At 36.7% G+C, this 17,698-nt stretch overlaps 1 protein-coding gene across 2 annotated transcripts in view; it reads right to left on the bottom strand.

Annotated features, from left to right (window-relative positions):
- The window catches only part of LOC129267733 (beta-1,4-galactosyltransferase 5-like), a 36,673-nt gene that overhangs the window by 4,207 nt on the left and 14,768 nt on the right, over positions 1-17,698 (bottom strand). For both annotated transcript variants that reach the window (XM_064104715.1, XM_064104716.1), the window contains exons 4-7: positions 14,268-14,360; positions 12,442-12,710; positions 4,084-4,200; positions 2,749-2,936 (exon numbers count right to left, since the gene is read on the bottom strand). In XM_064104715.1, coding sequence (XP_063960785.1) covers positions 2,749-2,936; positions 4,084-4,200; positions 12,442-12,710; positions 14,268-14,360 — 667 coding nt within the window. The remainder of the gene's footprint in view (positions 1-2,748; positions 2,937-4,083; positions 4,201-12,441; positions 12,711-14,267; positions 14,361-17,698) is intronic.

Raw genomic sequence — 17,698 nt, 5'->3', positions numbered from 1 at the left:
GAGAGTGGGAAAGTTGGCCGATGAGTAGTGAGTGAGGGAGTGTGTGTGTATGAGAGAGAGTGGGAGGGAGAGTACATTTCAACGAGGAGTGAGTGTGGATGTTAGTGTGTATGGGATAGAGTACGCCACCGAGGAGTGAGTGTGGGTGCTTGTGAGTGAGAGAGAGAGATAAAGACAGAGGGAGAAAAGAGAGGGGAAGCATGAGATAGAAAGAGGCAATAAAAGCAGAAGGGAGAGGGGGAGAGATGTTGGAGAGAGATAGAGAGAGTGAGAGAAAGAGAGAGGGGACGGATCAAGGGGGGGGGGGGCGTGTGCATGTAAATGAAAACAAAGAGATCGATATTGTGGTAAGGGAAAATTGATGATTGAAGAATGAGACGATGATGTGCATGGGCAAATAGAAACCAGACATGGGAAGAGCGAGAAGAGAGCAAATGACAAAAATACACACACAATTAAGCTTACCCCCAACGACCAACACGCGCGCACACACTGTACACAAATGACTCATAGAAAGCAAAACACAAAAGGGATGCAGCCATCTTTGAGTGAAATGATGAGTGGGAAAGATGATAGATAAATAGATGTGATGGTCGGTAATTAATTACAGTCCGAAAGTCTCGATTACCCGACAATGGGCTGAATAGATTACGGAAGTACGGTGTTTTACAGAGTTGTACTTACTTTAGTGCATTGCGTTTAACCCTGCGAAATCAATTTTCAGTCTTTAGAGGCAGGTATCGTAAATTTGCCTGAATTATAGAATTCGATATTGAATGTGCAGATATATATATATATATAAAGGAAGAGGGCCCTTTGCATAACGTGTGATGCAGCGCGTCATGTTCTATGTATATGCGTAAAATAATCCAGGCATTTGACGATAGACGTAACTTTCAAGGTATCTCATTTAATGCCCAGAAACCCAAGTTAATCTCATCGCCGGTAAATACCTTGTCTTTCTTCACAGTTTAAGTTACCAAATCCTTTTCTATTGTACCCAACCATCTCGTTTAATTCATTACCTCCTTTTTTTGGTTAACTTACTGTTATCCTTCTGATCTGTACCTTCTGTTACCCTTTATTTACTTTGTTGTTATTACGAGTTTATTTGTATGGTTTTGTTCTATTTTGTTTTTGTATGTTTCAATACATATAGGCCTGATGAAGGCCCTACTGGCCGAAAGCTAGCATTAAATGAGATACCTTGAAAGCTACGTCTATCGTCAATACCTGGATTATTTTACGCCTATATATATATATATATATATATATATATATATATATATATTGCCAATGCACTCTTTAGGTAATGTTTGAACATCATGTATCATGTTGTTTTGTTCTTTTTCCCCATTAAAGGTCAAGTCCACCTCAGGAAAATGTTGACTTAAATCAATAAAGAAAAATCAGACGATCACAATGCTGAAAATTTCAACAAAATCGGATGTAAAATAAGAAAGTAATGACATTTCAAAGTTTCGCTTAATTTTAACAAAATAGTTATATGAACGAGCCAGTTACATCCAAATGAGAGAGTCGATGACGTCACTCACTCACTATTTCTTTTGTTTTTTATTGTTTGAATTATACAATATTTCAATTTTTACGAATTTGATGATTAGGACCTCCTTGCCTGAAGCACAAAATGTTAAAATAATGGAATTCCACGTGTTCAGGAAAGAATGAAACTTCATTTCACATGACAATGACGAGTAAATCAAAATATTTCATATTTCATATAATAAAATACAAAAGAAATAGTGAGTGAGTGATGTCATCAGTTCCCTCATTTGCATACCGACCGAGATGTGCATATAATGTTTTTTTGAAATGAAGCGAAACTTTAAAATGTCATAACTTTCTCATTTTACATCCGATTTTGATGAAATTTTCAGTGTTATGCTTGTTAAATTTTTCTCTTTTCATTCAAATCAAGTTTTCGTTGGGGTGGACTTGTCCTTTAAAAAAAAAAAAAAAATCATTGGGGCCTTCGCCTCTCGAGCCCGCACCCCCCCCCCTCCGGCTAGTCTGCAGGCGCAGACCTTCATGGTATGCCATTGGAAAGAGTGTAATAGCTTTGATCGGTCTGGGGTTGGTTTCAGTATTGTGGCTTCAGCATATTAGTCTGTAGACACAGACCGTTGGTTTTCGCAACTAGCATAGTGCATGATGCAGAGTCTGAAGTAGTGAGACTAGATTGACTCTACACTGTGATTGCCTCTTATTTGACACAGGCGGATGGTTTGGAGTCTAGTCTTTACTCTAGACATCTTCCGTGGAAGAGCCGTGGTGTGTGGAAGAGCCGTGGTGTAGTGGTTCTGACTCTCGCCTTGTAAACAGAGGGTCGTGTGTTCGAATCCCACCGCGGTCTAGCGTCCTTTGGCAAGGCGTTAATCCACAATTTGCCACTCTCGACCCAGGTGCTAAATGGGTACCCGGTAGGATGCGAAAGATATTGTATGTTTGATTTTGCCAGCGCCATAATGAGGCTGCGATGAATGCAAGGAATGCTCCCCAGGGAGTGGATATTGTGCACTTTTCGTGCGGGATTGAAATGAATCCAATGACCGGGGTAATAATATGCTGTAACGCGCTTTGAGCCATTCAGGGAAAAGCGCTTTATAAAAATTTGCTATTATTATTACTATTATTATGGTACAAATGGTTAAAAATATCAAATTTGAGTCTGTGCCTGCAGACTAGTAGCATGTACTGGAATATAGTAATGTTGAAAGAGCAACTTACTTCCATCCCCATATTGCTTCACCGGATATAAAATGTCGGGGCATGTTCTCACAGCCGAAATAATTTTTAACGTTGATGGCAAGGTGATCGATGTCGTGGAACACCACGCAGTCGTAGTTCGTAAAATTTAGGGCCTCGACGAAGCCGACGTTCATTAACATCGCTCGGTTGAAACGTTCGTCATTTCTCTGTATTGAGTGAGAAAAAAGGAGGAATCATTAGCAAGTTTTACTCGACTACAACAATGTTCTGTATTCTCCGGCGTGAATCCCATGGGTACGTGCCCCCCCCCCCCAAGCAACTCCCCAACCTGTGTACTATTGTACATTGAGCCCCTGCCCCCATTGTGCTTCGATCCCCTTTCATTTCATGTTTTTATTTCTTGATTGATGGACAAATATTTTATGCCGCCATATATACATGAATGTTGGATCTGTCCCTTTAAATATGATCATGCATACGAAATGTTTACAATTGTACAAATGGATATGATAATCTAGACAACATATTTAATCACGCACTGATTGTTATTGACTTCCGTCTTATTCATGGAAGTCATCCATGGAATTTAAGTTGTAGGAGTGAAATGACGTGACATATCCACATTCATGACCGCCCCACTTCATTGCTTATATGTATTTGTCATTGTCATCATTATATTTTGATATTTGGTATTCTAATAATCATGTTCATTACTACCATCATTATCATTGTCATCATCATAGTTATCAGCATCATCATCATCAACATCATCATCATCAACATCATCATCATTATCACCATCATTATCACCATCATTATCATCATCATCATCACCATCATCATCACCATTATCACCATCATCATCACCATCATCATCATTATCACCATCATCATCACCATCATCACCATCACCATCATCATCACCATCATCATTTTTATGATTATAGTAATACTTAATAGTACACTATCTCTGATTATCATTATCATATTATTTACCATTATTATAGTGCATATTATTTCTCATCATCATTATCATGATTATCATTATTATTATTGTGATTAATATAATGATTACTACTACCACCACTACTACTACTACTACTACTACTACTACTACTACTACTACTACTACTACTACTACTACTACTACCACTACTACTACTACTACTACTACTACTACTAGTATTAGTAGTAGTAAAAGTAGTAGTAGTAGTAGTAGTAGAAGTAGTAGAAGTAGTAGAAGTATTATTACCACCATCATCATCCTAATCATCATCACTCGTTATCACTATCAAAATTATCTTTATCATTCATTCAGATCTGCTTCTTCACTTCAAATTCAAAAGTCATTACCTGCTCTGCTATAAAGATGGAGAATTCAAGTTTTTGTCTCTTCAGCAATGGTACAATGTGGCGGAGAAATATCGGGAGGTGGTGAAAGCGATTTCTGAACGGCACGACAATGGCAACCTGTGGCAGAAATAAGAGAAAATGGAAGTTAAGCAATATTTTGTACAACAAAATAAATTCATAAAAATAGCTTCGAGTTAAGGCATGTTATTTAAAGCTAGTTCGGCTTACGGCTGTCACTATGATGAGGCTAATTTGGCCAGGTGATTCTGTTTATTACTTGAGTAAAACATACGAAAATAAAGGTTTAACCCTTTATCTTTGGCAAAGCTCTGATGTTTTTGTGACATTTGTTCTATTATTATTAATTTGATGTCTTTTTGTTAATTTCAAAGTTTTGCTTCGAGAAGTGCTAACGAAAATTTTAGAACATTCATGACTACTGAAGTGAAAAAAAAATGGCAAACTTGCTTTGAATCCATTTTTTAAATTCTTATGAAAGTAATGGAAGCCAGCACCTGATGAAAAGTCACGTGACACTGCCTAATTTGCTGTCAGCCAATGATACGCAGGGATTTCCAGTAGCTTATAACAAACTTCATGAAACATGCCAAATTCGTTATGTTCAAATGCTGCTATATTAGATTTAGATTTATTTATTTCCCTTCAACAAAATAAACAAGGCACTAAGGCACATACCACGACCGGCTCTATGACATTTGCTCAGCTGCATATTCCACACATTAATGGAATGACCAACTTCAAACCTGGATTTAACACGATACCCTATCCTAAACCTAACATAAAATCATATTGGAAACCCAAGCCTATATCTTAAGGCGACCGCACACCTTACGATTGGTCTGCGACCCGATTTCAAAATAAAATGTAGTAGAATTTGATGCTAATATTGAGACTTGGAATATCTTACTGTGTAATGTTCTAAATCATCGTACAAATATCTATGTTCAAATCTGTAACTATGCTATCATCCTTATTAGAATAAAAGCGAATTTAATATCTGGTCGTAATGACGTCATAGCAGTCGTACGATTGGCTACGATTTGAGACTAATTTGGCCTTTACTCTTAAATAAAGGCTTGCAATCTTTCAAAATGGTTATATTAGTATTCTTTCAATTAATTCTAACCTCAAATAAAATGATATGTTCCATTCACAATTTCAGAAAATGAGCAGAATACGATTTGTTCTAAAATCGGATCGCGAATAGTCGTAAGGTGTGCGAAATAAAGCCCGGAGTAATTGTCATCTGAGCAAATGTCGCGTCACCACCACGACCTCACCGTTATCAGACCGCATGTAGCCTTGGTTTTACCATGGGGATATTAAAGAGGCAAGAAATTGACAAAATTATGGGGAAATAGAATCTATAGACATGCAAAAGACCTATTTATTTGCACACTATAATCATGTGAGCCTGTCAGTCTAATGTGATAAAAATTCGGAAGGCACGAGTAGGACCTATCTCGGGATCGCTTATCTCTTTCTTCGAGTTGTCGGAAGTTCTAAACAATCCTCAGTCAGACTTAAAATCCTTTATGGCAATTGGTTGATTGATTGATAAACCATAATAAGCAACATGTATTATGTTTATAGATTTCAAAGTTCAAGCTGGAAAAATTGAGTTTTCTTTTGATTGGGGGGGGGGGGGTCTACGACCCATTTCTCCATCGCTTCCTTTTCTAACTGATGTCGATTACGTAACAAGCTCCATGCCTTGACTGAGTGAGTCTTTGTAATTATGTGTTTCATCAAGGAATCAAAATGTAATACAATATCTTCACCAAGAATTATAAACTGATAAATACATTTCATACAAATTAGTATCAAAACGGACACACCAAACACACATACCGAACAGTTTGCACTATAAATCACGTAACTATAGAAATTAATTGCTTGTCTATATGAACAGCTGCTTGGCTTCATATTGCACGAAATATGAAACGTTGAGCAACAACTCGTGGCACTTATCACAGAATAGAGAGTCTTCGCATTGCAACGGTGAAGGTTTCAAGAACATGGCGGACCATGGTAATTGCATTGAAAATTGCCCGTCTAATCACAATGAACAGCTGAAAGGGCTTGGTCGAAAATTGGTGAACCAGGACAGCAGATCGTCCTAAAATTCTGAGCTGACGAAAAATTGATAATATGTCGTTTGTCCAGAGTCGCGGACGAAACTGTTCCTTTGATTCACAGATTTTCGACAAAGATTGCTTTGACATGAAAGAGTTTAATTTTGACAATAGATTATCTACGCTCCAGAAAGCTTCTGCGTAGTGTTGCGAAAAGTACCCGATTATCCTTGTATCGAACCGAAGCAAACCGCGTCCTCTCGGCTGTGAAAAAAAGATCGGCCCCTACACCCCCACGATTTCTCGGTTAAGAGCGTCTTTGACACCCCTTGGTTTAAAAATGACGATCTGCATTAATTTATTCCCTGCAGCTGCAAAAATAAATGCCAGTTGTGGTAAAGATCTCAAAATGAGTTCGAACAGGATCCCATAAAATGATCATCAAATTGTTTGTATGTATTAATGTATAAGTGCCAAGTGGAAGAAAATGTGCAGTTACTGAGAAGTGAGTAAAATATTAAAAGCACGCAGCTCCATACAATGTCTGGTCTTTTTCCAAGAAATATTGTTACACTGTCCCGCATATGCTTTTCTGTGCTAGTTATCAGAATTATCAGTTTCACCTAAGATTCAATGATTTCGCAAAGATGAATTTACATTAATGTACCAGATCTAGATCTATAATAATATGGAAACCTTGATTTCAAAGCCGTTCTCATGAAATATTTACTGCAACAACATTCTTTTATCTTAGAGAGCAGGGAACAGTCAATTAATGCAATGCCATTGAACTACTTTGAAGAGACACCCCCGAAAAGAGAGAGAGTATAATTAGTTGTTCGTCTTTACATTTCTGTATACATTTATTGAAAGAGGGGTTCGAGGTACAGCGCCTTCAGCCCAGTTTCGAGACCCAAATGGTACATATACACACTACAAATCGGACGCATCCGAGAATGAATCAACAATGGTTCGCTAGGCCTCGCGATCTCACACGAGAGTTGGTAAATCGTGAAACAAATTATTTATAGTTTATAATTAGTATTACGGTGTATATATATATATAGTGCGAATTAAAAAAAAAGTTACACTTACAAAAAATCCTGTAAAATTATACATTTGTAATATCCTAATAGTTTTTCCTCATTTTAACATTGGTACAGATCCATTTAAGCAAATGACGATGTAACTGTCGAAAAATATTTCCGCTTGAGTGAGCACCACTTACTTTTGAAAAGTTAGTGAAAAATGATTTGCGCAGAAATTTGAAATAATTATGCGAATAAAAGTAGACTTTAATCATGAAGAACACGTAGAATTTAGCTAGTAAAATTGATTTGAAGACATCTTTTACCTTTTTTTAACTTGTTTCCTTGCCCAAAACACTTCGAAGAGTGCATTGCGCCCCACCCCACTCCCCCACACACCGATGCCATCGTGACAATATTTCCTTTACACTGAGCTGTGATTTACATGAAATGGCTTGATTGGCTTGATTTTCATTTTGTTAATCATTGTCAAGCTTGGAAAAAGTGTGTAGAGAAACAAGTATTATATGAAAAATGAAATGCAAACCCACTTTAAATGATAAAAACTTAGTGAAAAAATGCTGGAGATGTGTGATATAAACTTTTGTTCAGGTTCAGTTATGTCCTCAGATCCAGCTGGCACAAAAATGGTAAAGGTTGTGCTTACTAAGTGTTGAAGTTTCAATTTGGGTGCCAAGATTGTTACAAAATGCTTGCATGTATCCGTTTTATTTCAATCGACTAAAAGTACAAGGGAAATGTATGATAAATATTTCGCAGGGTGAGTTTGATTTCGCCCTTTCCCCTTGACACAGTGTGAAAACGAGCATTTCTGCGCAAACAGATTTCAACGAGCCTTACAAAAATGGACAGTGCTCACTCAAGTGTAGCATTCTGTCAAAACTTTTACTTTCATTCGATAGATGAGACCCAAACCCAAGATTACATGTGAAAAAATTACCCACATGTTGTTTATTTTTTAATTCCCAGGGCTTTTTCAAAGTGTAAACCTTTTTTGATACGCACTGTATATATATATAACAATAGCAAAGTCAAGTGATCTGCTCGGAGATTATATGAAGGTTCAAACAAAGAAAAGTATTAAAACTCCGTGGACAATACTTTGTTTAACGAATTTTCGACATATATATATGGCCATGCGTTTTGAGTTGGGCCCACTTCCGTTACAACTCAAATTTTCCTCTAAAATCGCACCGTTTCATATTATTGCATTTTTTCTTATGTTTGACATCCTTTACCCATTAAAGTATATATATTCTGAAAGGAAATTGTCTGAGAAATTCTAAAATGCAATAAAAAAAGGCATAGGGTAATGTCATAAAAAGTTAAAGGTCAAAATATGTGGAAAACTGTGAAAAATATACTTCCCAATAAATCTTAGAATTAGATAAACTTTACACCCTTTAGAAAAATAACATGTATATTTCAATTTTTTAGAGTGAGACCTTTCCAATGATATATAACTTGTTAGGGATAACTCTTACCAAAATAATTTTGCGCGATCATCTTTTAAGACAAAATTTCACATCACATTTTTTTCGGGTAAATATGTAACATTGTTTGATTTACCCCCAAAATATTATGTAGTATTGAATTTAGTTGCATAAATACACTTGCAAACACTAACCAGTATATTATAATATATTTGCTGTGGTTATTTATGAATAAAAAATGATTTTATTTGACTCAAATCATGGGATTTGTCATCTCTTGGCTCAGAGACCGGTGGACCAAAGGTTGACAACTGAGAGTCAGGTTTAACATAAATATAGACAAAATATGAATGCACAATAAAAACTTTTCATAATTGCTTTAGCTTATTTAAACTTAGTGTGAACAAAAACAACTAACATGTTATAAATAAATCCATTCACCTGGCAAAAATACTTTGATTATGTTATTTTATAGTGTTATATTTTAAATATATCCTCTTGCTCGACATTCTGCAGGAAATGGTCTCTTGGTACGGTACTGGGTTGAATGTCAATGCACAAAACACATTCTATGGGTACAATTGCCTCTGTTTAGTGTAATCTTTGTACCAGTTTCGTTCTCAAGTAGTTTTGATAATTTTGATAAATATTCTCTGAACAATTTTGTGCCAGCCAATTATGTGTCATCTACTGATTCATAGACGCAGTGTGATGTAACATTAAGAAAAAAAAGTAAACACATGTAGCATCAGATGAGGGCTTTTTTGCTACAAACAAGTTTTCAGCAATCAAAATTGCATAAAAGGTGTACTGGCTATTTGTTATGTTACCAGAATAAACCGGAAGATTCGGACACATCAAAGTCATCACTGTCAGTCTACACTGTCAAAATTGAAACCATGAGGTCATAATTAACAATATATTGATTTATCTCTGAAGTCTTAAATTAGTTTGTGCTTTTTCTTTTGGTAATTTTGCAGCTTCTAAATTTTATTGAAGGTGTGACTCACAATTTAATTCTATCTCTCCTCATTTTCTATACATCAGACAGCCACAATTTCAATCGTGTTAATTTCATGATTTACATCAATTAATTATACTAATTAGCTTAATTAGGTATCCTTTAAACTTAACAGTTCAAATTTGACCCACTTATGGTTAAAGAATAAGCCAGTGAGCCCTAAAACTATTACATATTTAGGTACTGTGATGTTACACATTTAGTTTCTTAATGAAATGAAAATTTATGCTCCCCTCGTCTACCACCATGCAAAAATGGCCAACTGATGTTACATAATTGCTAATTACTGGTAAATGAAGTAATCTCAGGTATTTCTTTTTCTTTCAAGTAATTAGTATAAAGATTCCCTTTGATATGATACCAAATATACCCATGTAGCACATCTATTTCAAGTTTTATACCATTAATCATTTATGTACGCATGGCCATATATATATATATATATATATATATAAATGAGGCAAAGTGGTAATGCATTGTACTTAGTTCCAACAGTTTATTTTGAATTCCAAATTTTCGACGTTAAACATACGTCTTCTTCAGGGATACAATAAAGCTCACAGTGACAAGAACTGAAATAATAACATTCATGATTGTGGTAGTCACGGAACCGCGAACAAAACAGCATCACCATCATAATAATAAAAAAGCATATTGGAGACGCAGGCTGTAAAAATTATCGCATGAGGATATCATTGTGATGTCACAATCACATGTTATGACGCCACCACAATCAAGAAAATGCAATAGAATGGATAAAGGCTTATATATCAAGAAAATAAATTACGATAAAAGGAGGTGACAATGACCTCCCAAATCACTTGAAATCAACTGTTAACATAGTATACATATATATATATGTATATATGATGGTACCAGTAGCGTTAAAACTATACAGGCGGAAATATCTTATAATATGGTTATTGAAACTATAAGTGTGGTATCCGGATGGGGCTAAATATGGGCCAATTCAGTTTCATTGTCGCATTCAGTTTATTTCTAGCATGTTTGGATACTCAACCTCTTCATGATAAGAGCAAGTGCGCATAAATTTTAGTCCGGACTTTTCGCATTTACTACGAAAAAAACTCTCTACAACGCACTAGATTCCTTTGAAAATTATGCAAGTCAAACCACAGCAGAGAGCTGGGAGGCTTTCGTCAAAAGTTGGTGGACCAGGACAGCATCGGAATCTCCTGACTCTGGACAACGACATACTTGCAATTGTTTGTCTGGTGCCAATCTTCGGATGATCTGCTGTCCCAGTCCACCAACTTTCGACAAAAGCCTCTCAGCTCTCCAATGTCATGAATGTGATTTCAATTGCGTTTTCAAAGGAATCGATGCGTTGCAGAGAGCTTCCCCGTAGTAAATGCGAAAACTACATTTGCACAATGAAGGGTGGCTCCCCCAGAAAAAAAATGGAAAAATCAAACCCCATTTATGCGATTTCAGCGTTTCTGAGGTCATTCAATCTATGTAAAAAATTACCGATTTCATAACTAAAATGTGCGTTTTGATGACCTAAAGTTGACAGAATGCGGTGCCACTGCGAGTAGGACTATGCATGGGTCTGGTCGGCCGATTCGAGGGCGTAACTTAAACATGGGTATAGAACATCCTTCCAACATTTCTTTCTGCTTTAAAGCGTTTCTCTCAAGTTGCAGGTTGCCCCAAATAGGGGGCGGGGCCGGCTCGCCCCCCCCCCTCCCGGATCCGTCCCTGACATTTGTGGGCGCCATTACATTTATAAAAGTAACAGCGAGCCTACCCTCAGAGGATATAAAAATACGCGCACGCACAAACTGAGTAGTCAGGGATGCGCCAGCTAGCTGTAGATCACCAAGGCTTACAATAATATTACAAGGCATTGGATTCAGCCTCTAAGATGGCGACCTGATGACGTCACTGCATGAGGCATATACCAAAGCTGATTTCATAGTATGTTGGCCTCTTATGATGGAATGGATATGTTAGCCTGCGCTTCACGATGTATCTTTGACAGTCATTATTTACTATTTTCACAAACCTGCATGGGATCAGTGACTTTACTATCCAAACCAGCGCCGATCGCACAGAATCGTTGCTAGCTAACAGAGCGCCAACAGTAAGCCCAGTCACATCTTTCGGATTGTGAAGTCAAAACATTTGTTTCAGTGTAAGAGTAATGCATTGTTGTAACATTAGGCATCACTGCCACATTGCCGGTTGTAACAGATCCTCTGTGAGCTTTTTTCTTTTTTAACGTGAGCTTATTGTTAGCGTTTCTGTGCGATCACTTTAGGCCTTCAATTTCGATGTTTTAGTGCAAGATCACTTTTCAAGAGGGCACATTTTATATTATGCAGCGCAAATAGGAACAGTAAAAAATGGCAGACAAATTTACTCAAACTAATGAGAGGGGTTGAAGCCAATTAATAGGGCATCGTCCTGGTCCTTGGTTGAACGTGGATTAAATTGAAGCCCTAGTCACACCCAATGGGTTCCATGACATTTTCTCCGGCGACAATTGCTCCGCTCTAAATTCCACACACTAATCGAATGACCACATTTAACACCCTGGGTGTAACACTACACCCTACCCTAAACCTAAAGCTAAAACTAACATAGAACCATATCGCAACCCTAACCCTAAATTTTAGATGAAACTAAGCCCGGAACAATTGTCGCAGGAGCAAATGTCGTGTCATCCTCCTAATGGCATTCAAAGACATAATGCCTGATAAATCAATATATACATGTATATATATAATATTCACCTTCCAACGGGGGTTACACGACAGTGGGATCCAATGACCACCAGGAAGTAGCCGGTAGTCATCGAAGTCGACAGCGAGGTTCAGCTCCGTGAGCGTCTTGTCAATCTCGTCCGCTGCTTCCCTGATCGACTTGCGCTTCGTGATGATGCTCGCGAGAGTTTGATTGGCCACATCAGTCATGGCTTGTGTCTTTGGTAAGAACTTCCCGAATACGAATTCGTTGGCCCTTTGAACGGTCGTTGCTTCTTTGTTTGGTGTAAGCCTCTCATCTTCGAAAGTCAAATGAAAGGTATAGGACAACATTGCAATGGCCTTGTTTTTTTTAAAGAGATAACATTAAACTTTTATTTATGTTGATTTTAATAGTGTTCACATGGATAAAAATAAAACCAAGGAAGAAAAAAAAAATCGCGCATATTTTTACAAGATATCTGTGACTGAAAATCATCATTCACAAAAAATCCTGGGGAGATTGATATAATACAATAGTGCATTGGATGTAATTAAGATGGATGTGTTTCCGGATACTTCATATTTCACTCTTTTGAGCATTCAAAAATGAGTTTGGGGCGAAATGTTTTCAGGGCTTCATTATTGTTTAAAAATATCGCAGACACATGTGACCATTCGGACCTTGCAGCTCAGATTTTTAAAGTTAAATCAATGTTAACTTTAAAACCAATTTTCGACAAAGTCCTCCAAGCTGTTCATTGTAATTTTCACTGGCATTTTCAATATATCTGCTGCGTTCTAGAATTCGTTCTGAGTGGCAGTGTGAAAACTCGCTATTATGTTCAGAATTGACCTCATCAAGCATCCCCTAAAAAAAAACATCATGATAAAAACTGTCCAGATACTTTTTTCTTTGTATTAAAATGGAACCCTTGAACAAGTTCGTTTGTATGAAAGAGAAAAATCAAAGAATGAGATCAACAAAAGTTCAAGAAGAATATTGCACAGACAGTAAGAAAGTTAGCATATGAATGTTGAGAACACTTATGGGGATCCAGCCATTGGCAATGTGAAAAAGATATGTGATGTGACACATGTACAACTCTATATCCCCTTTGGACCCTGAAAATATACCCAAAAGATTGTTTTTCCTCGCTCCAATGAGAGGGCAAACAATTCATCCAGGATATAACAAGAATAATGTTCTGAGACCTTTATGACCTATCCTCACATAAACAAAAGAACGTCAGATCTGGCGATAGACTAGATTAAAAAGGAAAATTTAAGTGAGATATGTACTAAAGTAATCGGGAAGTGATCTTGGAAAGGGAAACCAGCAGGGGGATGGGGTTTCACCCACCCCCACTTCTTTTGATAAATGAAATTAACAGATTGTGATTTTTTTTGCAAGGTCCCCTCCCCACACACACAAACATTTGGCTCAGCCCCGTCCCTCACTTTCAACCCTGAAAGCCCTTGTCCATAGATATATAGAATCAAGTAGGAAATGGGGGTTTCCGGGCAACATCTGAGAATATTTTAACCAACTTTTATGCATTGCCAGAAGTGTCTAGTTAACGACTCTTGATGTTCCCATTGTCAAATCGTGTTCCATGGGGTTCAAACTTGATAATTTTGGCAGCCATCTTAAAAGTTCATGAAAAACAACTATGTTTACAATTTTTTTTACCTAGACAATATAATTTTAATGTTTTTTTACTAAGACATTGATATGCTTCATGACAGTATTTTTTTTATTTGCAATAAAAATCTTCAGGAAAATTACAAGGTTGTATAAAGCATTTTTTACTGCCCCATGGGATTTTATTGACATTTCTTGTTTAGTTGGTCTTAAATTCGGATAAGTGACTTACTTGGGAGGCCATCTTGATTTGGGCATGTCGTCAACACCTGTGCGTGTGCGGGTTGTCGAAAAGATGTTTCTGGATTTAAAGGATTAGGAATACCTGCAGAATAGAAGTTTAAATTTAATACTTAAAATTGATATTACCCTTAAATTAATCATTAAATGAATACAATGAATCAATCGTATAAAGTCCGAACATATTCACAGGTTTTATATAATACACAAAATAAATTTCAGTTACACGAAATCCTTTGTATAACTCTAAATAGATCTCCCCGTCGTTTAAATCTTATTTTTATTGTTTTTTTAAATTTTGTTCTAATTGCATATTGCTCTACCGGTGTATTCCGTTACAATATTTTTGTTTCCTCCAATTTACGCCTTTTTAAACATTATTTGTGAATTACGTATTCACATTTTTATATTTTGTGCTCTAATGAATCTAAATGACTTTATATGAAAACAATAATGTTAACTGGAATGAATGAATGTTAAAGGCTATTTGAATTGAATCTGTAATTTTGGGTTTGAAATAAAAGAAAAAGCATGTAATAATTGTTTTTTTCACAAACAGTAGGTTGGAGCTATTTGACCCCTCCCCGCAATTTACTCTAGACTTAAAAAAAAACGCTGTTTAAAATTTTAAGCATGTTGTTTAAGCCCGTCACTCTAAAAAACTATTTTTGAAACTTTTTAAACAACTGTTTAAACTTTTCAAATAACTGTTTAAAATCTTTAAATAACTGTTTAAACTTTTTAAATAAGTTTTTTAATCTTTAAACAATTACCAAAAAAAAAAATATGTATAAACAACTTGTTGTTAAAGTAGAACTATATTGAAAATCGTAAAAATGGAGAATCATATATCAAATTAAAGGAGAAAATAAGGAGAACACGATGGTGTAAATCATTTATCATGGAGACCGATGGAACTCAGTTAATTGATAGTTTAAAGTTCTCTCTCTGAATGCTTCAAACACGCAGAATTACGTCCGCGAAATTGGGGATTTTTTATGACGTCACTTTCTGTACGAGGGGCGTGATTGGCTCTCCAACGTGAAGCTCCACTTGCATGCAAAACCTGTTGCGAGGGTACGTTTTCTCCACATTGTCACTGAATACTTCGATCCCGAAATGAAAGAAAACCCAGAATTTTAACTAGATTTGGATTTTTAAATTGATGATTATGAAGATGAAGAGAATGATAATGAAGTTTCTAGCTCTAGAAAAACAAAGTGACGTGGATAGAGGTATACATTAGGGGAATTACGCCGGTGATGATGAGTAGGACAATTCAACTTGCATGCCGATTCGCTACCAACACATGCAGCTGATAGCTGCACCGCGGCCAAATCCATGAAAATGAATTCCATCACGACCACATCCAGACAGAGTCTCTTTCTTCTATCAACAACATAATGAGAATGAAAATAATGATATAACTGTACTTACAAACAAGTGAATATATCCAAACCTAGGCTGAAGGTAAATCAACTCAAGGAATAACAGCAGACGATATGCACCGACGATGAATTTCACGTGGCTGGGAGATTGTCACTCGTTCTGTTAGATAAAATTTCTATCTCATTATTTTGACTAAATTACGAAACTCGGAGAATTAGTATTCTACATAAAAATTAAGTAACACCTGGTACTATATTTTTTTAATTACGATAAAACCTTTTTGAAGCAAAGAAAATGAGGTGAATTAAAATTAGATATAAAAGATCATCCGCCTAGCTCGCATTCGATTGTAAACAATCAGCAAGGCGAGCACATAGAGTTGGATAAAGCTACGCTTTATCCAACTCTATGGGCGAGCAAGCCACTGAACTGAAAATACGTATTTTCAGTTCAGAGGAGCAAGCTGGCCATGTGCTTTTGATTGTTTGTTTACAATCGCATGCGGCTAAGTGGATGATCCTTTATATCTTATTTTAATTTACCTCAATTTCTTTGCTTCAAAAATATTTTATCGTAATTCAAAAAATAGTACCAGGTGTTACTTAATTTTTATGTAGAATACTAATTCTCCGAGTTTCGTAATTTAGTCAAAATAATGAGATATACATTTTATCTAACAGAACGAGTGACAATCTATTCCAGCCACGTGAAATTCATTGTCGGTGCATATCGTCTGCTGCTATTCCTTGAGTTGATTTACCTTCAGCCTAGGTTCGGATATATTCACTTATTTGTAAGTACAGTTATTTTATTATTTTCCTTCTCATTATGTTGTTGATAGAGGAAAGAGACTCTGTCTGGATGTGGTCATGCTGCATGGAATTCATTTTCATGGATTTGACCCGCGGTGCAGCTAGCAGCTGCATGCGTTGGTAGCGAATCGGCTTGCAACTTGAATTGTCCTACTCATCATCACCGGCGTAATTCCCTTAATTTACCACCATCCACGTCACTTTGTTTTTCTAGAGTTAGAAACTTTATCACCATTCTCTTCATCTGCATAATCATCAATTTGAAAATCCAAATCTAGATAAACTTCTGGGTTTTCTCTCATTTCATGATCGAAGTATTCAGTGTCAGTGTGGAGAAAACGTACCCTCGCAACAGGTTTTGCATGCAAGTGGAGCTTGACGTGGGAGAGCCAATCACGCCTCTCGTACAGACAGTGACGTCATCAAATTCGAGTCAATTCAGAGACCGATGCGAGGCATATTTCGGAGAGGCATTTTAGCGCTTTTTAATTGGCGATTTCCACCTTATGTATTATTTTCGTTATTTTTGAATGACCTAATGGTAATCCTCACATCATTACCTCTCCACTGATATATAATAAGGCCATATTCATAATCAATATATTTCTCCTTTAAAGTGACAGGCTTAAACAACGTGCTATTTTTTTACTAAGAATATCTATGTTGTGAACCTATTTTTAAGACAATACATTTTAAATAATAATATTAATAGTAATAAATAATATAGGATATCCACCTTGCTAGGTGCTCAAGGCGCTCCTATATTACCCCGGTAAGCTAGTCTACCGATGTTGGTGCGCATAGCTTTTTGGGGAATTACTTCCTGCCGGTATCCATTTACCTCACCTGGGTCGAGTGCAGCACAGTGTGGATAATTTTTTTGCTGAAGGAAAACACGCCATGGCTAGGATTCGAACCCACGACCCTCTGTTTGAAAGGCGAGAGTCAGAACCACTAGACCACGACGCGCCCACCCCATTTTCGTACACCGCGGAGCAAAATCTCCCTATTAGAAACAACCTACCTCCCAAGATATCACCTATGTCCAATTAAGGTGCCGTAACCGAGAGGTTTAAGGCGCCTTGCTATACATAGAAATTCAGGGTTCGATCCCCGGCCACGGCACTTATGCTTTTTTTTTTTTTATCCTGCATTCAAATAAATGCAAAGTAGTAAACAAGTGTGCACTTGTAAAAAAAAAAGGGGGGGCTATTAATGTATA

The sequence above is a fragment of the Lytechinus pictus genome, chromosome 9 (assembly GCF_037042905.1).
Source record: "Lytechinus pictus isolate F3 Inbred chromosome 9, Lp3.0, whole genome shotgun sequence".
Lineage (NCBI taxonomy): Eukaryota > Metazoa > Echinodermata > Echinoidea > Temnopleuroida > Toxopneustidae > Lytechinus > Lytechinus pictus.
This window is presented reverse-complemented; position numbering and strand designations above follow the sequence as displayed.